The sequence below is a fragment of the Centroberyx gerrardi genome, chromosome 9 (assembly GCF_048128805.1).
Source record: "Centroberyx gerrardi isolate f3 chromosome 9, fCenGer3.hap1.cur.20231027, whole genome shotgun sequence".
Lineage (NCBI taxonomy): Eukaryota > Metazoa > Chordata > Actinopteri > Beryciformes > Berycidae > Centroberyx > Centroberyx gerrardi.
This window is the reverse complement of record NC_136005.1, coordinates 3,333,511-3,358,121: the sequence shown is the minus strand read 5'-3', so window position 1 is coordinate 3,358,121 and position 24,611 is coordinate 3,333,511. Positions and strand designations below refer to the sequence as shown.

Sequence of the window (24,611 nt, the reverse complement as noted above, 5' to 3'; positions counted from 1 at the left end):
AAAGAAAAAGTTGAAAAGAAGATGGTGCTGCCAGATCAGCCAGTGTCTCTATACTGACTGAGTCACCACCATTTTCATTTGTTTAGGAAGTTACTTCTTCAGTGGTAGCTGCTCGTTTAGCAGTCATTTTTATTTAGCGTCTCTACCTGAAACACGTGGCGTTGCAGCGGACGTTAGCGTTGCGTTACAAATTTTGGCCGATACATGTTGCTACGCAAGATACCGCTTGCATTGCTCTTTGCGTTGTTGCATGCGTTGCTTAAATAGAGTCTGTAACTGTACCCACTGAAAGGAAACACATAGTTATAATGCAATAATAAAAAGAAAGAAATGACAGAAACAAATTACTAATTTATGCAGGTGAGATAAAACCCACAAGGAACTAAAATATCTCACCTTAAAACAAACTAACAAACAAAACAAACAAACAAAAATAAGCAAGCAGTAAAGGCCAAAAGCAAGCTAAACTGTTGCCATGGCAGTGACGTAGAGAGCAAGTAATTTTCTAACAGCTAAAACAGGAAACCCCACTGCTGCAGGGAAACCACAGTCTCAGCCGTCTGTTTCCCCGCAGCGTCAGTGACTTGATCTCTGTACGGCGTTTCATCTGCTTTGAAATAGTTTCAACAACGGAAGAGTTTCATTCCAAAGTGAGATATCCAAATAATGTTAAACCTACTTTTACAAAATGATCAATATAACTGAGGTTTTTTAGTGTCCTTTGTTGATACACATTTTTGATGAGAGATCAGTATTACACTTAAGGGAATGTGTCTTTAATTTAAGGTGACATGTTTTTTCTCAAAATTAATTTGTAGCATTACTTTTTGAGGAGAGATTTTTTTTTGGTGTCCTTGTTATTTGTTATGCTGATTTCTGTCTCCATGTCCTTATGTGTGTTCGTCCAGCTTGAGCCTGTCCTCCTGTCTCTTCTTCAATATTACTGAACATTACTGTCTTTAATGTGTTTTCTGTTGCCTTCTGTGAACTGCTAGAGTACTTGTCTTGTCTCCCTGTTTTTTGTTGTTGTTTTTTGTCCCCTTTCCCCCAGTTCCCCCTCAAGAGGCCTTATAAGAATTGTAAATTTCAGGTGACATCATTTTTCTCATGACTGGATTTGTATCATCTTTAGGGTGACATACACTATGTTTTTCATTCTCTTAAAGCCATTTTGATCTAAAGCCTTATGCTAAAATGCTTGAAATTTGTTTCTTAGATAAAATATAAATAGTGAAGTTGATCCTATGTATGAATTTCTTTCCAAAGCCTTTGCCTTTCCATCAAGGCAAAGGGAGGCTACTTTAAAGAATCTAAAATATAAGATAGTTTTGATTTGTTTGACACTTTTTTGGTCACTGCATAATTCCATTTGTGTTATTGCATAGTTTTGATGTCTTTACTATTATTCTAAACTGTGGAAAATAGTAACACTAAAGAAGAAGAATGCGTGTGTCCAAACTTTTGACTGGTAGTGTATTTAGTAGTTATTTTTTCTCAGTGTTGATATAAGTGTTAAGTGACTCACAGTCAACTCACGAAACTCAACTCAAGGAAGTGAGTTAGTGGTGATAGTGTCACTCTCTGCTCTAAAACAGGAAATCTGCGCCCTCACTTACTGCTCACACAAAGCATGAACGCAGAAGTTACAGAACAAAGACCTGGTTTATAGGAATAAATGATCAAGATGAGGACTTCTGCCACACGAAAGTAAAGGTAATAGTACATCCAGTGCAATAGATACCACATTTGTGATGTTTAGTTCTATTTCTTTTGACATCTGAATCTGAATTTACATGTTACATCTTAAAGAATGTAAGAAATTGTCACATTAGATTAGGTATATCATTTATAGCTATATGTATTCCCATTATTCAGTTGTGTTTATACTTTATTTACCAAATTCTGTCAAAAAGAGTCACAATAAATGATATATCAATTCTGGTCCTTTTAGATTTAAGCGCAGCATTCGATACGGTGGACCATACCATTTTGTTGCATCGCCTTGAAAAATGGGCTGGTCTCAGTGGCACGGCTCTTGAATTACTGCGTTCCTACTTTTCTAATAAAACTCTGTCTGTTGCGATGGGAAATGCTGCCTCTTCGCCTACTCATCTTACATGTGGTGTTCCACAAGGGTCAGTCCTAGCCCCCCTGCTATTTTCAATTTATATGCTCCCCTTGGGTCAGGTCATTCGTAATCATAATATCTTCTTTCACTGTTATGCTGACGATACCCAGCTGAACCTCCCACTCAAATCTTCAAATTTTAGCAGTCTAGCTTACCTTCAGCTCTGCCTAACTGACATTCAATGCTGGATGTCCCAAAACCTTCTGCAGCTGAATGCAGACAAATCAGAGATTGTCCCATTTGGCCCTCCAGATCAGATAGGCCTTTTAAAGGACAAACTTGGAACCCTATCAGCCAATGTGAAACCGGTGGCTAAGAACCTGGGTGTGTTATTTGATTCTGACCTGTGTTTTAAGGACCAAATTACAAGGATTGTCCAATCATGTTTTATTCAGCTGAGAAACATATCGAAAATAAGATCATTTCTTTCCCATGCTGATCGAAAACGAGTTGTAAATGCCTTTGTTGCAACCAAATTAGATTATCGCAACTCATTATATTCCAGACTCAGCCGTAGCTCTCTAAATCGGCTGCAGATGGTCCAAAATTCTGCTGCAAGGCTGATTACTGGTTCAAAAAGATATGAACATATCACACCGATTTTAGCTGCACTTCACTGGCTTCCTGTCAGTTTTAGAATTTAACATCTTAATGTATCCTAATAACTTTTTCTGTTCACTTAGTACATTCTTTTAATCTTCTTACAGCATATTTAAACAAAATGTCCTTTAAATATCATGTTGTGTATGGCTTCTCTGGTTTCTGTATGGTTTAGTTCCTTCCCCGATTACAATTGCACTGTTTGCTCTTTGTTTTATTCCTTTTCTGTATCCAATGTTTTACTGTTTTTTATTTTATTTTATTTTTCTAATTATTTTATTGTAAAGCACCTTGTAACCTTGTTAAGAAAGGTGCTATATAAATACAGTTTATTATTATTATTATTATTATTATTATTATTATATATAGGCATGGTTTATGGTTTAATTCTGTCTATAACTACTATTCATCTGTGTTTAAATTTGATATGTCAAATAATGACAAGACTGGATGTTTTCAAAGAATGTTAACAAGCTTTGTCATATTGTACTTATGATAGATTTATGCTATCACAGTAAACAAAATTATTTCATATGTTTTTATTGTTTTTGTTATACTTGAGTAAGTGAAAATGTACTTGTAAGCTATCTGAAAACCTATTACGGTAATGTAAGATAATATTATATACTATATAATATCCTCTGCTCCTGATTCAGTCACAGTAGAGTTTGAAGAGCCTTGTCTCACATTTTTGAAAACCTAGCTGATGGGAAACTCCCATTGGTTTATGTCTGACATTTCAAATCGTCATTCAGTCATGATGGGAATTCTCCCTCCATGTGACAGTGACATAATGCAACATAACAGTGGTATAATGCAACATTACAGTGGTATAATGCAACATTACAGTGGTATACTCCATGTGACATAATGCAACATTACAGTGGTATAATGCAACATTACAGTGGTATACTCCATGTGACATAATGCAACATAACAGTGGTATAATGCAACATAACAGTGGCATACTCCATGTGACATAATGCAACATAACAGTGGTATAATGCAACATAACAGTGGTATACTCCATGTGACATAATGCAACATAACAGTGGTATAATCCATCCCATAACTGCATCTTATTTTATCTTATTTTTCTTGAAATTAATGAAAAAAATATGGCAATGGAGTGAGATAATTTCCAATGCAGTGTCACTTGTTTTGATAATATTTTGTACAGTTGTTTCATGAAAGATAGGGGTAACACTTTACAATAAGGGTACACTAAGTTAAGGGTTAGTTAATGCTTAATAAGGGTTAGTTAATGCTTAATAAGGGTTAGTTAATGCTTAATTAACAGTTAACTAATATGTAATTTACTAATGTGTTCATGTTAACTAAGGTATTAATTTATACATTATTTAATAGTGTATAAAGATGACTATTAAATAATGTATAAATTAATACCTTAGTTAACATGAACATCATTAGTAAATGATTACCAGACACATTAGTAACTGTTAATTAAGGGTTAGTTAATGCTTATTAAGCATTAACTAACCCTTAATTGTTGTACCCTTATTGTAAAGTGTTAGATAGGATATGAAGTCTCTATACAAGATTAATTTAAGATAGAGTTTTGCAGTAATTATAAGTCTGTTGTTTCTGTCCTCAGAAGTGCCCATGGATCTCAGTGAGGAAGAGTCGGCCCCTCTGGTGAACAGGGACCGGGGGGGCAGCCTGCGGTCCAGCTCCAGTTCTGGTCCCGGTTTACAAGTCCACCTCTACTTCTTCCCTGCGACGAAGGATGACACGACTATACACATATCCTCCGGCCACATCTCTGCTGAGAATGTCTGCATCCAAGCAGCCCAAAAATGTGGTAATACTGATATACCAATTTGTTTTGTAGAAGCTGCTGATATTCAATATATTTATGCCCCCCAAAAATTTCAAGTATTCAGTGTTTCCCCCAGAGTTTTCTTCTTGTCAGGGTGGAAAAGCCTTTAGACCATCGTGGGACACTAAAACTCTCCACTGAAACCCAGACTGATGAAATTCTTTTAGTGTCAGCAGCTCTTTAAGGCAGAGAGACCCACCACACCTATTCAATGGTAGAGAAACTCTGGGAGACATTACTGCCTTTAAATAAATAATGAATTTTCCAAAACCATTACTGATCAATTAAATGAAAAACTAAAATATGCAAAGAAAAAACATCTCAGGTTTTCCAGTCTGTTTTTCTGTAGCTGTGGTCAGGAGGAAGCTCCATCATATCAGAGGTGGAGACACTGACTGGCTGATATCTGATATTTAATAAAAGACCAATATCATATCTAACCCTAGCTGCACTCATCTAGAGAATTTCACAAAGAAAAATATGTTGTTGAAAAGTTGGTTCATTGGAATTTATGATCTACTTTAATCTTTTGTAATACTAGGAGATAACTTTTCTAATATTACATTTACATTTTGGGGCATTTAGTTGATTATGCAGAGCAACTAACAGGGAGTGCAACAATGAAATGAAATTAAATTCCTAGATCACCAAAATTACAAACAGACAATAGCAAGGACATTAATAGTTGTGGAAGTGCAAGGCAAAGATTTCATATTTTTTTTACAAACACGGGAGCTGGTTGCCCTACCAGATCAGTCATGTTGTCATGGTGATCTTTCCTCAGGAATCCTACCAGTGTACCAAAGTCTGTTTGCTTTGGCATCTGCCGACCTGTCGTTCTGGTACGCCCCGACGCACGTCTTCAACACCGATGAAAACATTCAAGTCCACTTCAGAGTCAGGTGGGTGAAAAATCATTGAGGAATCACACATTTCATTTTCTCCAGAAACAACAGTACATTACACTGTATCAACATGCTTTAAAGAAGGGATATTTAGGTTTAATTCTGGGGGATTCTAGGGATGACTGCTAGACAGGAAGAGAAGGTATAGAATTATTTATATATTTCTAACAGTAGAAATAATCAGATTCACTTAATCATAATATCAGAAAGTTGCTATTGTGTGAAAGGCAAGATTTCTGGTGCAAAATATGGTGGAGATGATAGGCATTGTAGTGAAGGTAACTGGAGATGGGAGAAGCTGTCACAAGTTCAATCTGCAGAACCTGCAGTGTCAGACTATTTTATATATAATATTGTTTTATTCGATATGGAACCAGTCAGATCGATTAAAAATAATAAAAACAACAACTATATACTGTAGATAGTTGTGCCTGAGATATCACGTGATACTAGATGAAGACACAAACGATGTAGCGTGCTGACACAGTTGTGAAATGTAGCATTTTGCCATATTTCTTCAAAATCCTATCAGTGACATCTGAGATATTCTGTGCAATATGTAGATGAAGAAACGAATGTTGTAGCGCACACGCTGGGCCGATCAGTGTCATTTTGAAATTGCTGGAACACAGTGGTGAGATGCATCATTTCCCCAAGTTTTATCAAAATTTGATCAGCGAGATACTGCGTGTGACAGACGGATGACAGAACTAACCAACAGATGGAGACTGATCAATAGTGAGTCTTCCATCCGATTTCAATGAGGAACTGAAAAATAGTATGACAGATTTACAACATGGAGTGACATTATAGCAAGATAAAAAATGAGATAAGATTCAGCAGGCAAAAGTCAAACCCAGTCTAGCATACTGACATTATGGCATTATATTATATGGCATTATGTTCAGTACCACAGAAGTACAATCACACAATGCCCTTTATGAGTCAAAAAGTGAATTAGCTCTTTCACAGCATTGACGTGAGTGGTTTGTAATGATCTCATGTCATGATGATTAATGGATTTCTTATCGGTGTGAAGGTTTTTCTTTGGAAACTGGCTTGGGCAAGGGCCAAGAACATCCTACCGTTACAGTCTGACGAGAGACAGAATCAGTCCAGTGCTTGACTACTGTGTCATTGATTATCTCTTTGCTCAGGTAAAGTGCAAAATATTTAAAAAAAAAACATTTACTATACAAAGATTCATTCTGCTACATAATTTTATGCTAGTTTAATAACACAAAACATGGTTACATCAAATTCTGTGTATTGTTAAATATGATTTATAACCCTGAAGTGATTCTGGTCCTGCATGGCTCAATGGGGAGAATATGTCTCATAGCACTGAGAGGCTCTTTGGATAAAAGCCATCCACAAAATCACAAGGAATCAACCATGTTTATGGGAAACGTAGTCTTCATTTTAAGAAGCACTATAGCAGTAATAATTCCATTAGCATGAGAAAGAGGCTACCAATTGTCTCGACCATGGTCTCCTTTGTTTACAGTAATTACACTAAAGTCTAAAAATGTATGTGATTTATTGATGCTACACATAGCACCTTTAATATTGTACAATGTCATGCAATATGACAATGCAGTTGCATGTGTTGTCCATACTGTATATTGACCATGTTATTTGACTTTGATTTCTTTCGGCACACAGTCACGTAATGACTTTGTGGCTAGTGAGGCAGGCGTGTCTCCGCCGTTGAGTGCCCAAGAGGAATGCCTCGGCCTTGCAGTGCTGGACTTATGGAGAATGGCTAAAGAACGCCACCAGAGTGTAAGAGAGCTCTGCAAGACAGTCAGGTATTTAGATTTGGATAACATAATATGTTTTTTTGCTGGAAGGGAAAAATCGTAGTGAGTTCGAGTTGAGAAAAATACTATTTTGCTTCAGGGTGTAAACAACAGTTTGGATTCCTTACACAGGATATGAATATTTCAAAAGTTGTACACTAAATTGCCATATAGCCATTTTGGTCAAAAAGAAGAAAAGTAAACACCCTAAGTTCATCATTCAGTATCATTAAAAAGTGTGATCATTTTGACAAACAAGAACTTCTTAAAATTGACTTTTCCTTTCAGAAGTAACATACTTTGATTCAATTTTGTGCTATCAGTGGTTGGACATCTAATTTTGTAACAAAACTCTTCATTAATTTCAGTTTGTAGTCATTACACCAAATCATATGCCCTTCTTCCCAGCTACAAATCATGCCTTCCTAAGATACATCGCCATGACATCCAAAAGCGAAACCGCCTGGATCGTTATCGAATCCGAAACACCCTCAAGTGTTTCCTAAAGAAGCTTGGCTGCTGCTCGGTGGATGAGTGCAGCCTGAAACTCAAGTACCTGATCGAACTGGCCGGCGTCGAGCCTTCTCTTGGAAGCGAGACCTTTCAAGTGAAACATTCAGCCTCCCAATCAACCAAGGAGCCGGCTTTCACCGTCATCCGGATCTCTGGGGAAGCTGGAATTCAAACCAGTGGAAATGGTCATCCTGATAGTGCCCTGGTAAGAACAAATAGTTCAAAGTGCATGTTGTTAAGTCTGTGTAGATTCATTCAGTCATCCAGGTAGTAAGACGTTTTACCACTCATCTGAGACTGGCGAAACGTCTTTCCTGGATTCAACTACCTTCAACTCTTCATTTTAAGTCCAGTGGATTTTGTCGTTTAGTTTTTGTTGGACATGCATGTTGCAGTCAAAGATCTTCAGCCATAAAGGGAATAATCAACCTCTTCACAAATATTATTTTGTAGGAGTGGCAGACCTTCTGCGATTTCCAAGAAATCATTGACATCAGTATAAAGAGGGCGTGCCATGAGCAGGTTCCCCAGGACAGCAGGATGGTGACAGTGACCCGCAAAGATGACAGATGCTTGGTGAAGGACATATTTAACATTCAAAGCATTCCCAATCAGAATTTTCTTTTAGGTGTAGCTTTGAATATTTTTATGGTTTTGCTTTGGTGCAGAAGAAGAAAACACATTTATTTGTCCTTTATCTGCACAACAGGAAGCCAGGTTCCAGAGTCTGAAAGAGGCACTTTCATTTGTGTCACTTGTTGATGGTTACTTCAGACTGACCACAGACTCCAGCCACTACTTCTGTCAGGACATTGCCCCACCAAGTCTACTGGAGGGCATCCAAAACCACTGTCATGGCCCAATCACGTGAGCCAATTTTCAAATATATTGAAACCAATTGCAACCGTTCAAATGTATCTGTTTTAGATCTTAAGTTCTTTTAAATCTTGTTTGATCAGATCAGAGTTTGCAGTCAACAAGCTGAGAAAGTCAGGATTTAAAGGTGGCACATTCCTGCTCCGGCAGAGTCCGAAGAACTATGACAACTTCTTCCTCACTGTTTGTGTTCAGGTAAAGAATGTCTGATGGCTGGACCACATTTTTATGTACATTATGGCCTGATGGAAAAAAGATATTTCCTGCCCGATTTGACATTCTTAGTCTGTGACGCCCTGTTTTCACTAACATTGAAAATGCTGCATTCAATAACAATATGTGTCACAAAGCCAATTGATATAATGAAAATCTATCTTTAAAACAATGGCATCGAAAACGTTCAAGATTCTTGACATTGATGAACTCCCTTTGAACTAGAAGTGAAGCTAAACATCTGCATGGCAGCCGAGCTTTACAGCTTAATCTTTTATTTTATATCATATCTCCCCCATTGTTGGAATATTTTAACCATCATCAAGGGAAGGGTAGGATGCTCTTTTTCATCACTGCCCAGGTTCACACTGATACAGCTAGACACATTCACCCTGGAGCTGCCGTGTACAACCACAGGCTTCTGTTGTTGGCCACTAAGCAGCTGGGGGTCAAGTGCCTTGCTCAAGGGCATGTCAGTGGTACCATTATGGCTAATCCCAATTTTGCTAGATATTTATCACAATTATTAATCACGATTATTAGTTTTGATTTGAGGAAGATTTTTGCATCTTATCAATATCTGACATTTTTCATCAGTGAACATTCTAAATGAAATTAAATGTTTAAATATTGCTTATAGGCCAACATTTCACAGCAATTGATTGTGAAAACTAAAATTGTGACCTTTAATTACACATAGCGACGTGGACATTCCTAACTAGAAGACTGTGTGATGTCAAACCAGGTGGCAGATATTTTTATGCATTTGGGCCATTCCACTAATAGAGTATTTGCAGATGATGTACTCATCTCTCTGAACAATGACATTACAACAACAGCCACTTCAATACTGTGAAAATTACATGCAACAATTTCATTTCTGCAGACCACACTCGGACTCGATTATAAGGACTGTCTCATTATTAAGAATGAGCACTACAGTCTCCCTGGTGTCCACAAATCGTTTCTCAGCTTGAGAGAGCTCACCAAATTTTTCCAACACAACAAGCTGCTCCTTGCTGAGATACCTGTCAAGTTGGGCCGTTGCTGTCCTCCACGACCCAAAGGTATATCACCCCAAGCTATGAGTACGGTCATATGAAACCCATAGAAATATACAGCAGTAACTTTGTAACTTATCTTACAAGACATATATGTGTGATTGAACCCTTATTATAGAATGGGTAGTTTTATCCAAGCAATCTGATTAGTCAAAGAAATGCTCAAACAATGCTGATCAAACCTTGGCTAGCCATGTTTTATTGATAGTATAGTAAATATAGTAATAGTATGCTATTTCTTGTCATAACCCATAGTCACAGTAAAGCACACTCACTTGGGTATTTGCTATATTTAAACAGGCAAGTTGACTAAAAGCACATTCTTATTTACAGGAATAATCACAAAGTAGAAACCTACCCATTCAGGCAATATTACCACACACCCATAATAATCATATCAACTCACACTAGCTACTCACACTTTTCTCACTTGAACAATGAGTTGAGATATTTGTCTTTTTATTTGTAGCCTGCCTACCTCTTTTTTTCTTACATGATTCCTCACAATGAACATGTTCCTGTTCCTGCAGAGCTCACAAATCTGAGCATTATACGCAACAGCAGCTCTGTAGAAACTGAAGGATCCCCAACACCTGAAAGGAACAAATTCAATCACATCCAGTTCCACATGATCAAATATGAGGACCTGAAATGGGTGAGAATGGAAAAAGCTACTTACTTACTTACTTACTACTACTACCACCTCTACTACTATTATTATTGCTACTCCTCTTCTAATTATTACTACTACTACTAGTACTACTACCACTATTGTTAATACTACTCCGGTTATTACTGCTAGCTACTACCAGAGGCGTTGTTAGGATCTTGAAACATTGGGGGCTTAGCCCAGCCCAGAAATCTTTAGATTTTCACCCGATAATTGCACCATTTTCAAGTTATTTCAGATTAAAATGAATATAAGATGTGAGACACTGTGCTGTACCAAAAGGTTCCGGTCAGGTGTGTAGGCTGGCTTTCACAACATGAAATCAAAATAAACAAAATGAGTGCAATCTGAGTTCTCATTCAACTTCATTATTATTTTTATTTTCAGCAGCAGGAGTAAAACCCTAAGAAAAAATAAGAGCCTTGACGTTGATGAAGCAGTCATATAGATTGTATGTTGCCAATGCTTTGTTCAATTTTGAAAATTGACCAACCCTGGTCTCATAGCTTCTGCTTCTATTGTGTGACACTTTTGAACTGTGACAAACTGTGTTAACTCTGTCTTGTCTATCTGATGCTCTCCTCTTCTTCACCTCTCCAGCAGCTCTTTTGGTCTCATCTGTCTGTCGCACTCCTCCTCTCCTCTCCTCTCCTCCTCCTGTTCTCTTCTCCTCTCTCCTGTCCTGCTCATAAAAAGGATGCAATCAGCATATGCCAACCAAAATCTAACCAAATCTCTCATTTTTTTGATGTGATGATTAGATCATAAACACATGTTATTTATCAATTTATTTTATACATAGACTTAACCAATTATTTGAACACACCAACCAATATCCGATGATACAAAAGCAAACCATTAATACACTATTCCATCCCATAGGGGCTAAATAGTCATCAATGCTCATTATTCCATGTGGGCTGACAGTCACACGACACAGCAACACTATTGGATGCCAGCTACAGGCCAATATTCAATGCAGCAACAGCTTTCTATTGCTATTTATTACTTACTGCAGTGTAATCAGTGGATTCTGTGCTCTCTCCATCTGATAACATCTATCTTCACGGCCTCATCCCTTCCTCTGTTGTGCTCTTGTTGCTCTTTCAAGTTCTCTCTCTCTCGCTCTCTCTCTCTCTCTCTCTTTCTCTCTCTCTCGCTCACACAAAATGCGCGCGTGCCAACTGCCAAGTAGTGTGAAGTAGATCTGCTGCTTGAATGACACACAGAGGACCCAAAACGTACTTGCGTTTCTGATCAACAATATCATATTATTTCCGAGGGCTTTAATGCATGATCGGAATGACAGATGAATAGATGGCTATTTTTTTATTATTCTTATTTTTGTGTTTCTATTACGACTACCACTACTGCTGCTGCTACTACTACGATGACTAGTGCAGTTACTACAAGTACAGCTGATACTACTACTATTTCTGCAACTACTACTACAACCACTACCACCTCTCATTCTTCCTCCTCTTATTAAGGCCAATTACTATTACTGCTACTACTAAGACTATTACTTTCCAATTCCTATAACTCCTCTTCCTCTTTCTTGTCCTCCTGTTCCTACCGCCCTACTACTACTACTACTTTTATTACTACTGTTTATGATGAGGTAAAGTTTACTGGAGGTTCTGTATGTATTTTTTCCCTTAAGGACGAAAGCCTTGGACAGGGATCCTTCACTCGGATCTTCAAAGGAAGCAAGACAGACATTCGTGAAGGGGAGAGACACGTGACAGAAGTCCTGCTGAAAGAGCTTGATGCCAATCACAAGAACTGTTGGGAGGTGGGTTTCTGTGGGCGAAAACACAGTGAAAAATGTAATGATTTTTGGTGGGTTTTTTCCTATTTTAAATATTTTATTTATTGCAAGGATTTGTTTTTCTTTACAAGCATAGAATTAGTATAAAAAATGAATATAAAGTAAAATAAACGTTTCTTTTCTCACCCTTCAGTCATTCTTTGAAGCTGCCAGTTTGATGAGTCAGATTTCACACAAACACCTCCTCCATGTCTATGGTGTTAGTGTTCATGGAGTAAAAAGTAAGTCTTCAAGACAAATCCCAGAGTTTTCTCGAATATCCCATTATTAGGGAACAGAGCGATATCTGTAGCTGTGGCTTTGATGTCTGATCTTTAGGCCTGATTGTTAAAACCTTGCAAATTTACGTATGAGATGAACATTTGATTATATTTGGTAATTTAATCTCTCCACCAGATCTTCAAATTCAGTAAAACGATCATTACCTCCAACATGAACAACCTTGTGTGACCTGAGCAGGACCTGAGCCACTCTTGTCGCACGTGTCATTTTCTGTTGATGGGCTTTGCTGACTCAGTGTTTCGTTTGAAGAGCAGCTGTAAAAACAAGCCTCACTGTGTCTTACAGACATCATGGTGCAGGAGTTTGTCAAGTACGGGGCCCTCGACCTTTACTTGAAGAGAGAGAGATCCGTGTCAGTGAGCTGGAAACTTGACGTAGCCAAACAGCTAGCGTCTGCCCTCAACTTTCTGGTAAGATAAACATCCTGACGTACGGTATTACCTGACGAGCATGCAAAATAACAGCAGTAGAACATATTGGGACAATAAAAAAAAATAATGAAAGCATGAAATATGAAAATATGATAGAAAATGAAATATATGTTGGATTACATAAATGAGAAATTATACAATTATACAAATTATATCAGGATATATGCAGTGTTTGCAAATGAGAAAGGACATGGGACTTGTATACATATTTTCAAATCTATCAAATCTATCAAATTGGCTGGTTAAACTGTGAAAGTGGCAGTTTTAGAAATCACTGTGGATGAATACGTCAGTTTCTTGCCCTGGATGACACACCAAACCCAGTTTGGGCCTCGGTCAGAAAAAGTTTAAAGACTGACTGCTACAGTAGACTATCGTTAGTCAAATGATTTGTCTTTGCCACATCAGGAGGAGAAGAACATCGTCCATGGAAATATCTGTACCAAAAACCTGCTGCTGGCCAGAGAAGGCGACCTGTCGCAGGGAAGCTCTCCTTTCATCAAGCTGAGCGACCCGGGCATCAACGTGGCAATGCTGGGCAAGGATGGTAAGGAGGGTTTTCTATAGAGGTTTTGCAGTTGTATTACAAACATGCAAATCTCCCAGCAGCCATGTCTGGTGCCATCATGGAGGTCTGTTGGAGAATTGGCTGTGCGCAAAATATCTAGAAAACAAGCAGCTAGAAACAGAGAGCTAGCTGATGCAGCTTGTTGTGGTGTGGCTGCAGATCCTTTCAGTAATATTATACGTAAAAGTGAATAGTGTGATGGTTACTGTGACACAGTAAACTGTCTTGTCTTTAGCCCTAGTCTCTACTCCAAAACACTCTGGTCACATGTAAAAGAACCCAGCTGTTCACAGCCACTGTTGCTGAGCTGACCTCCAATATGGCTGCCAGAGGGTGTGTTATGTCACCTGCATGCCCTCTATTTCTTCTTTTTAAAGCAGATTGGGTAGATTGTCTCTTTACTGAGACAGAGATAGTCTGAGAGGGAAACAGAGTAGGGAAGACATACATAGATAAGTAAATAAACAGAAATATCCATAAACATGAATGGGGAACTAGTTCTGTGGGAAGAGAGAATATCAGATTTTAGTTTTTACATCCAAATTAGCTTTCCCTGCTGCTGGTGGCCAGCTAATGATTGTGTTACTTGTTAGTTTATACTGCAGACCATCTCAAGCTGGGCTCAGCTGGCGGACATGATGGTGTTCCTTGTCGGTAACAACAGTCTTCAGACAGCTGACCACTTCACTTTCTCAGCTTTACTTTTTAATCATTAGAAATTGAACTGAACTGTTAATGGTCTGCACTGACTTAATGCCAAACTTAAATGCATTTAATCTGAAAACAACAGAATCTTGCATCATATCTCTATTTGGGAATTATTTAAACAATTACTGCACATCAAAAACAAACCAATTGTGTTCTAGATCATTTCTATTTTATTTTGTAAACTCACTCTGCAAATATCCATTATTTTTTGTGATAGGTAGTACCCAACTTTTTTTCTTGACTACATATCTGCCTCCTCCACTCTCTTCTCCTGCAGCCATCAACACTTCCAAAAAATTGAAATTGAAAATTCGTTAGTTAATTAGTTGAGTCTCAGTCAAATTAATGTGAATGTTTCTGCTTGTGCATATATGTCCATTCGTATGTGTGTGTGTAGGTGTGCTTGTGTGAGTGTGTGCACTTACCTACATACTTTGATTTGATTTGTTTTGATCTTGAAAATAGAAAAATACATGATAAAAAAAAACAGTTCATGTACATTTATCCCCAGAGGATAGCCCAAGAAAGTGTTCCTTAAAACACTTATTTCAATTGTGGTGAATCCTTGTGTGTGTGTGTGTGTGTGTGTGTGTGTTTTCAGTGGTGCTGGACAGAATCCCCTGGGTGGCCCCGGAGGTGCTGGAGGCCCCGGACAGCCTGACTCTGGAGTGTGATAAGTGGAGCTTTGGTGCCACTGTGTGGGAGATCTTCAACAGTGGAGACGTGCCGCTGCAGGGCTGGGACCTGGACCGGGTAAACCTCTAATTACCAACAACACTCAGAGAGACTGTACACAAAATCACTCACACTTCACCCACAGCGTGAGATAAGGTGACAAATCTCTCTAGCCGCTGTTATATGATTTATATTTACATTCTAGGCCTTTAGCTGAGATTCTTTAGAGAGCACGCGCTGTGATTCAGACCAAAGAAAACAAATTGTAGGAGGAACACCCCCTAACAATGAGCACAGGTTCAGTATCTTGCTCATGGCCACTTCCACAGAACACATAGACGCATTTTGGTCGTTGTCAGGATCAAACCCGGGACCTTGTGGTTACAGGACGGTATCCACTAGGTCACCCTGCTGCCATGACATCTGATTTATTTATTTATTTTTATTGACAAATGAGAGAAAAATAAAAGTTAGAATAAAGCCCTGGTGCAGTTAATGATAAAAATGAAAATGTGGTGTGTGTGTGTGTGTGTGTGTGTGTGTGTGTGTGTGTGTAGAAGCAACAGTTCTATGAGAGCTGCCAGCAGCTGCCTCCCTCCCAGTGGACGGAGCTGGCTGATCTGATTGGTCAGTGTATGCACTACCAGGCGGCCTTCAGACCGTCCTGTCGCAGCATCATCCGGCAGCTCAACAGTCTCATCACTTCAGGTAAAAATGTGAATTTCTGCTCACCTGATCATGAATTTGGGCACAGAAATTTGCAATACATGTAAAAACCACAAATGTATAAAAAAATCCAAGTATGTTCAGTTCAATTTAACTCAATTCAGTTCAATTAAAAACATAAAAAACGCTCAAATAATAGTTATTATTTAGAGATATTAAACTTTTCTGATTCCTGTGGGGAAATTAGCTTGTTGCAGCAGCAAATGTAATAGGATTCAGCAGGGAAAAAGACAAATAGAATATTAGCAATATCAAAAAGTAAAAAATGAGCAATCAAAAATGTCAAAAAAATGTGGGGTTACGTATGCTGGTGTCAGTTATGTGCTCTATATAGAATAGAAAGGTATCAGTATGTATACCATATGAAATAGTGGAGCCATTATGAAAAAACCATTAATATATTATAAAATATAAAAATGAAGGAGATATGTCAAAACTGAGGAAGCGAATATGTGAATTTACAGCAAGTACAGTTCAAATGTGCATTATATTCTCATTAACAAATCAACAAAAAAGATTTTGGAAGACTTGTTTAGGATTTGAGGGAATTATTCAGGATTTGAACAAATCAGATATCCACCATTTGCAAAAAGTGTTAAACATGTTAAACAAATGATTGATAGCACAAAATTTAAATAAATTATGCTACTGTGTCTTTTGGTTTGGTCCTCAAGTCCTTGGTTGAGAGAAACTTTTCAAAATGGACACATGGGCGATAGTGTTTTGGAATCAGGCTCTTCTCTTACACCAGAAAACTTAAAGCCTTCCTGTTGTCACGGCAGACTATGTGATACTGCACGCCGCCGAGCCCGTCGCCCAGAGGGGTAGTTTCTGGAGAGCCCTTAGCCCCGCCCACCAGGACCAGACGGTGTTTGAGGAGAGACACCTACGCTACATCTCCCCACTGGGAAAGGTAAGTATGGTGCACCAGAGACACCAAAGCTGCGTTTCATTAGTCATTCAACAGGTCGTCCTTCACTTCCCCTTGGTACTTGGTAATGTAGCACCATACGTAACAGAATATTTGAAATGGAATGCACTTGCCCTTAAGTAGGCCTAATAATTAATAATAAGAATAAATAATAAAAAATTACACAGAACAATGAGTAATGAAATATTGCAGATGAGTTCATTTCATAAATATGTCTAAATCCTCTAAATATTGTTTGTTTACTTGCATTTATATTTATCACCTGTTCGTGCACCGGAAGTGACGGACGATCACAATGCATCCTGGGAAATATGCGCTTGTGAAGTTGTTGACTCGCTCCCTTGGCCCTTGAAGGGTCGATCTCAGAAAGTTCACTTGAGTCATCAGAGTAATGGAACGGCATTTAAGATGGAGGAGGGGATTCCCCCGAGGGGAAGTCAACGAGGGCCGGTTGAAACAACGAATGAAACGCACCCAGAGGACAGTACTGGTCTAAACATTGTCCCTGATAAACCCTAATAAGATAGTAAGCCATCTCTGCTTAAAGGGGAATAATAAGCAATGACGTCATGGCAAATACAACGTTATGAAGTTCAGTCGGTGATCATCTAGACACAAACAACCACCAATGTAAACAAAATCAATTATATTTTCAGAAAAGCAGTAATTTATGCTTTTTCCTCTTAAAAGACTCTCTCTTCATGTGGCTTACATTAGTTTGATATTACTTACTATGATATAAATGTGAATATATTTACATCATAACGGTTCATACTAGTCTAAAAAGATGGGTAGACTAGAATTAAAGGGTGGGTAAACTAGGTGTAGGTGGGTTTACCCTCCACTTCATCACTGATAAGACTTTGGATATGTTGACCCTACTTTCCTTACAATACTCTTATTAAGATTGTTTTGCTTCTCATTTTAAGAATAAAAAAGACAATGAACTGGTGGATTTTCTGGGTATAATCTGATTTTTTTTCTAGTTAAGAACTGATGCCACTACCATTATATAAAGCCCTTTTGGATATGAAAACTAGAAACTAACTTTGTCTGTGTCCACAATATCAGTTTCCCATTAATTTTCCATGGAGCAGATCTTATTCTGGATGATATATATATAAAAAATCCCTGCATTTTAATTTGATTCATTTTTCCAGGGGAACTTTGGCAGTGTTGAGCTTTGTCGCTACGACCCGCTGGGCGATAACACCGGTGAGCTAATTGCTGTGAAGAAGTTGCAGCCCAACAAGCAGTCAACACTGGAGGACTTCCAGAAAGAGATCCACACCCTCAGCGTTCTGCACTGCGACTACATCGTCAAATACAAAGGGATCTGCTACAGCATGGGTAAAAAATACACTCTCTGCAAACACTGCACATGATATCCCAGTATAATCCAACAAAATGGGTAGACAACTAAATCTAGAGTTGATCTTGGGTTGATATATATATTCTCTTCCTCTACTAATTTCTCTGGGTCTCCTGGTAAAAATGGTGTGGTGTTCCGCAAGGTTCAGTTCTCTGGCCCCTATTATTCAATATGTCCACACACCTCTTTGGTTACATAATACCAAAACCTAATATTTGTTAGCTTGATTGTTCATGTATGATAGATGACTGCTGGTTAAAGAAATAGCAGCCAGGAGGAAAAAGTATTTTTTTTTTTTTAAATAACCAAAAGAGGAGCATATTCAGTGTAAGTAGAGGACGAAAATATGGGGGATTTAGGGATGGAAGGGCATTTGAAGTGTTTCTTGAAGAGTTGATTTTTTTAGGGTATGAGAGACTATGCTGTCCTGACTGGGTTTCCCTCTGCTTATTTTAAACTTGTTTGCCTATCCGTACGTCTGGCAGGTCGCCTCAGTATGAGCTTGGTGATGGAGTACCTGCCCTACGGCAGCCTCATCGTCTACCTAGAGAACAGCCGACATATCGTTAACACCCGGCGGATGCTACTCTTTGCTTCTCAGATCTGTAAGGTAGGAATCAGACATGAGCTTTTCATTATTTGACGTGTTTCAGTCCAAAATGAGATATCCATCATTTGAAAAAACAGTAACAGCACAAACAAAATGGTAGGTTCGGCATTTGAAGTATTGAATAATAAAATGATGACACTTTGAGTCTGGATGTTTTATATTTTAGAGATATTGAATGACTTCTAGTAAGGATATTTCCCTTAAATGGATATACAGTATAGTGTTTTGAAATAGAATTGATAGAAGATTGGGTTGAATGAAATTTGAAGCTTCTAGACCATGCTCTGAAATAAGTGTGAAATGTGTTCTTTTGCATTTACAAATTAGGCATTTAGCTGACAGCGTACAATAGGTGCAACAGTAGAATAAGCCTAATTTCATAGATGATCAACATTACAAGCAGCCAGTAGTAAGGAGTGCAAGGGTCAAAGCTACAGTAGATGGGACAAATAGTATGTTTTGTTTTACTGTGTTATACAAAGTTCAGATAACAATTATTGTCAGAAAGAAGATAGCTTTAAGCAAAAAGGAGCCTTCTTCATATCTTGTGGGTCTATAAATCCGCTTTATTTTCACCATCTGTAGGATGGCAGCAAAAGTCTACCCATTACACAGCGCTGTGACAATGGATGTCATACAGAAGTGCAAGTTAAAGAAATAAGACCCATAGAGGAAAGGTAGAAAGTTTTATTTTTTTATTTTCCCCCAGGGACTGGAGTACCTGCAGAGCATGCGGTACGTGCACCGAGACCTCGCAGCCAGGAATATCCTCGTGGCCAGTGAGTCGCTGGTGAAAATCGCTGATTTTGGGCTGACCAAGATTATTCCTTCTGACAAGGAGTACTACCGAGTCACGCAGCCTGGAGAGAGCCCCATCTTCTGGTAGCTTTCTTCATCTTTTAAAACTCAAGTCCTCTTTTATCCAATTTTTAACACCAAACATACACAGGAAACTTCTACTTGGTTGCTTGACAAACCAGTATGTACAGAGCACAAATTAAAGGGCTAATATACTGTATGTAACATTTTTACTGCACCATAGCACAAAATGACCATAATATATCACAATATATACCAATGACTCCAGGATTACTTGGCCAGGTGCAACAGTGCTACATTTCAGCTACAAAGGCTAAAAAGCCTCGTTCTCAAGTCTAAAAAGCAAATGACAAAGCAGTATTATAATGGCACTGGGGGATGAGAGAGACAGAGTGCGCCCATAATGCAGTTTGGCATGTTCCCCATTCTTTCCCCATTTTATTGTTGTTCTGTTCTGTTGTTCATGTTAGAATTGTTTCAGTTTTCGTTAGAGTTTTACCTGCCCTTGTGTGCTCCTGTCTGTGTTAGTGTGTGTTATCATATAGAACCTGTGGTGTGGGGAAACACCAGCCAGGCTAGACATGCACACGTCAAAGTAGTTGGAAAATGTCCTTTCCGGGGTGGTTTACTGTGCAAACAAGACAAATAATATCACCCTGCAGGAGTGGGGAGAGTGGTCAGCTGTGGAAGCGGGGTAGACATGTTCAGGCACGATGAGGGTGAAGGAAGGTGGAGTGAGGCGGGATGTGGGTAGTGGGGGAAGGCCGTCATGAACTTATCCGGTAGCCTCTTAATCCTCCGTGGAATGAGAGCAGTGAATAGTGTGGGAAATGACAAATGATCACAATAACTTCTGGGCAAGATGCACTCCTGATGTCTAGATCTTTGTTGACTCGTGTGGAAATGTGACTTTGTGTCAATTACAGGCCACCGTAACTCAAGGGGAATGATGTTGTAATTCCCACTGGTCACCAATAGAGGTTGATAGAAGTAATAGATTAATTAATGCTCTTACAAAAGAATCAAAATCACTTTATTCACCAAGTACAATAAGTGCACAGGAATTTGTCTTGGTCACACCGGTGGAGACGAAAACTAACAACTAACATTGTAACACAACTACATTCACACATTCACAACATTAACCCCTCTTTATGACACTTCCAATGTGTTTCGTAGCTCGTCAGTCACTAGTGATTGTTCTCTAGTCTGTTCTAATGGCCGAACCCTGCTCATCTAATTCAGGTACGCTCCAGAGTCCATCACCGAGTCCAGGTTCTCCCACAAGTCAGATGTCTGGAGTTTTGGAATGGTTCTTCACGAGCTCTTCTCCTACTGCGAGAAAAACCGCAACCCAAAACGAGTAAGTGGTTAAGATACATTCATGCATAGGCAATATTCTTATAATAATTATGAAGTGATTAGAACATTTGTTATTTTCTCATCAAATTGCAGTACAGTAGCAGTTTCCCCCTGTCTCGTTATAACATGTTTCTTCCCTTTCACTGTTTAAGCTGTACATGCAGGAGATTGGAAACGACATGCAGGGTTCGTCCATTTCAATGCATCTGGCAACTATTCTAAAGGAGAACTGGAGGCTACCTGCCCCTCCAAACTGCCCACCCAGGGTATGTTCGCTCCACATGGTGCACTTATTCCAAAAGGCTCTATATTGATTTTGGAAAATAATAATGATAATAATGATGATAATAAGCACAGTTACAAAGTGCTTTACAGTCAGAATAAAAGAAAGTCCAAAGACAACATTAACTACTAAAAGAGAAAAAGTAAAGTAACAACAATAAGATCGAACAATAAAAAGGCAAAAACAGAATAAAAACAACATAAAAGAGGCAAAAACAGCATAGAAAACATGAAACAAGGCAAAACACAACGTGTAGCATTTTTAAACATGAATATATCATTGTCAAATTAATTATGATACTTTGGTATAATTACTGTAAACAAATGAGACCGTTATTGAGACGATTTTTAGCCTCTATCTCCTAGCAGTGGGATCGTTGGTATTTCTCAAAATTAAGACCACATTTCCCATAAGCCCCGGTGCTTCCTGTCGACGATCTATGCTCCTTTCATCAAAGGTTTCTCTTTGGCTTTTCTGAAGAGGATCAACATGTTGGAAGTTATTTTTCTACCTGCGTCTCACTCCTTCCACCATCTGCTGCCAGAAACTCTGAAAGCTTTAGTTGATATCTCAGTTTGGCATGCAGCTCTTTAATTAGACACTGCAATTCACATCATTCTCATTTCATTGACATGCTGTATGACACGAATATCACTTTATCACTCCTAGTATAATCACATTTTGTATTTTTTTTCTTTGTAACACCAGGTGTACAGTTTGATGAGGCACTGCTGGACATTCAGCTATGAGGAGCGGCCATGTTTCTCCACCCTGGGAGATGAAATTGAAAGCATCATTCAGGAAGAGAGAGAGAACCTGAAGGGCTGAGAAGGAGCCTGTTGGCACCTCCTGGTTGAACTCATGGAAGAGAGCTGTGAAATAATATAATACCATTCACTGTCCTGATTGAAATTCAGTTTGCAAAGGCCAGAAAGCATCACACACACACACAGCAGTGAACAACATCCAAAACATAGTTAACAATATTCACAGATATCAGTCTGTTGTTTTGTACAGTAATAACAACAGAAATCCTTATTGCTGCCCCTCCTACTTGCCCCTCCCAGATAAGGGATGGTCTTGGGTCTCTTACCTTGTCGGTTAAACCCTCCATAAGAAATCTAGGTGTCACTATGGACCAGGCTCTGACTCTGGACCAACATGTCAAGTGTCTGATTCGCTCTTGTGTTTTTTCCAGCTGAGAAACATTGCAAAGCTCAGGCCCATTGTGTCTCAAGCAGAGATGGAAATGTTAATTCATGCTTTTATATTGTCCCGTCTTGATTATTGTAACTCCCTTTTCACCCGCCTCAGCAAAACATCCCTGGATCGTTTACAAGTGGTTCAAAATGCTGCCGCTAAACTCTTGACCAGGTCCTCCAAAAAAGTCTCATGTGACACCGATTCTGATCGCTCTTCACTGGCTCCCCATCAAATTCAGAATCCAATTCAAAGTCACCAGCAGGTCTCTCAGGTCCTCTGATCAGGGTTTGCTGGCTGTTCCTCGATCTAGGCTAAAAACTAAAGGACTGTGCTTTTGAGGTTGTGGCTCCTAAACTTTGGAACTCTCTCCCTCTGGACTTAAGATCTGTGGACACTGTGGACACCTTTAAAAAGCAGCTCAAGACCCATTTGTTTAGACTTGCATTCGTGTAATTTTCTATTTACGTTTGTTTTTATTGTGTTTTATGTCTGTATGTATCTTTATGCTTTATTTCCTCTGTGAAGCACTTTGTGGCATCTCTGCTCTCGAAAGGTGCTATATAAATAAAGTTACTTACTTAACAACTCAGGAAATGAAAGGTACGATGAATTAGAGAAATATGAAAAGAAGGATTTGTAATATTTATCTTTGCGTCAGGGCTACTGTCTCCCTAATGCTGACTTTGTATATGTATTTAGCAATGATCACGCCAAAGAATGTTTTTTGCATCTAACATTTTGCCTATCTACATTTATACTGTAGTAGTGTTATATTAACTTTATTATTTTTTATATATATATATTATTTTGTTAGAATGCAGGTCATCAACCATTTTTGAAATAAAGACTTTTAGTGGCCATTTCTTTTGGAAATTATTATTGTCATAGAATCTTTGTTTTGTGGAGTACCTCAGGGGTCAGTCCTTGGCCCCCTGCTTTTCTCCATTTACATGTTACCACTAGGACACATAATCCGCAGACACAATATTAGTTTCCATTTTTACGCAGATGACACACAGCTTTATTTCTCTTTCGACCCCACCAGTAACAACCAATTAATCACTCTCAGGGCATGCCGAAATGAAGTTCAGATCTGGCTGTCGAATAATTTCCTTCAACTGAATACAGACAAATCCGAAGTCATTATCATAGGCCCAGACACCACACGTAATCACATTTCACCACAACTTGGTTCAATCACCACCAGTATCACCACTAGCTGCAGAAATCTTGGTGTCATTTTTGATAATCTTAATTTTAATCAGCATGTTAAAATAATTGTCCAGTCTTGTTTTACCCAGTTACGCAGAATCTCTAAGATCCGGTCCTTTCTGTCTCCCAAGAACTTGGAAATTGTCATTCATGCATTCATCACATCCCGTCTAGACTACTGTAACTCACTCTACTCATGCTTTAGCAAACACAACCTTTCCAGACTTCAGTTAGTTCAAAATGCCGCTGCCAGACTCCTCACTAATTCTAACAAAAGAATACATATAACCCCAATTTTAGCTTCATTACACTGGCTACCTGTGCGTTTTAGAATCAATTTTAAGATTTTAATTATCACTTTTAAGGCCCGGATGGGACTGGCCCCTGAGTATATCAATGAATGTTTAATCCCATATGAGATCCTCTGGTATCAGGGCCCCGTCGCTCTGGAGTGATTTGCCGGAGGAGATCAGGCAAGCCACATCTTTGTCCTCTTTTAAATCTCTTTTAAAAACGCACTTTTTTAGATGCGCTTTTACTTAATTGCTGTGTATGTCTAATAATCAATTCTATTGTTTTATTATTTTAATATCTTATCGTATACTTTATTTTAGTTTATTCTTACTTTTATGTTCTTTTTATAATGCTTTTATTTTATTGTCATTTTGTTGGATTCTGTTTTTACTTTTGCTGTTGTGAAGCACTTTGTAATTATGTTTTGAAAGGTGCTATACAAATAAAATGTATTATTATTATTATTATTATTGAAAGAGATTTCTATTTATCAGCGTTGCCCAGTGCTGACCAATGGAGAGCAATGTTTTAAAATCCACAGTAATTCCTGGAGTGCTAACTCTTACTTCTAGAATGAATGAATGAATGAATGAATGAATGAATGAATGAACAAACGTAGAAGTAGATTTAACAAAGTGCTTTACAAAAAAAGCACAGTAAAAGTAACAAAATATAAAAATTCAGAAAAAGGAAATA

The 24,611-nt window shown here is 38.4% G+C and overlaps 1 protein-coding gene across 1 annotated transcript; it reads left to right on the top strand.

The window, feature by feature from the left end:
* The first annotated feature begins 1,606 nt into the window (after window positions 1-1,606).
* jak3 (Janus kinase 3 (a protein tyrosine kinase, leukocyte)) lies at window positions 1,607-23,249 on the top strand. Its single transcript, XM_071911742.2, has 24 exons — window positions 1,607-1,713; window positions 4,344-4,550; window positions 5,353-5,470; window positions 6,513-6,630; window positions 7,139-7,284; window positions 7,684-7,993; window positions 8,242-8,364; window positions 8,498-8,655; window positions 8,748-8,859; window positions 9,764-9,944; window positions 10,469-10,593; window positions 12,272-12,403; window positions 12,573-12,660; window positions 13,007-13,131; window positions 13,561-13,699; window positions 15,030-15,181; window positions 15,661-15,811; window positions 16,612-16,742; window positions 17,921-18,110; window positions 18,618-18,742; window positions 19,452-19,624; window positions 20,807-20,924; window positions 21,076-21,189; window positions 21,915-23,249. Exons 2-24 carry the CDS (start codon window positions 4,352-4,354, stop codon window positions 22,032-22,034), a joined length of 3,348 nt encoding a protein of 1,115 aa, XP_071767843.2. The 5' UTR covers window positions 1,607-1,713; window positions 4,344-4,351; the 3' UTR covers window positions 22,035-23,249.
* The last annotated feature ends 1,362 nt before the right edge of the window (window positions 23,250-24,611 follow it).

What these genes read in the sequence shown, in the direction of transcription:
- jak3 (XM_071911742.2), top strand. Translation starts at nt 4,352, where the DNA reads ATGGATCTCAGTGAGGAAGAGTCGGCCCCTCTGGTGAACAGGGACCGG. An exon ending in CAAGTCCACTTCAGAGTCAG is followed by an intron (nt 5,471 to 6,512) that starts GTGGGTGAAAAA and finishes ATCGGTGTGAAG; the next exon opens with GTTTTTCTTTGGAAACTGGC. An exon ending in AGGGCTGGGACCTGGACCGG is followed by an intron (nt 15,182 to 15,660) that starts GTAAACCTCTAA and finishes GTGTGTGTGTAG; the next exon opens with AAGCAACAGTTCTATGAGAG.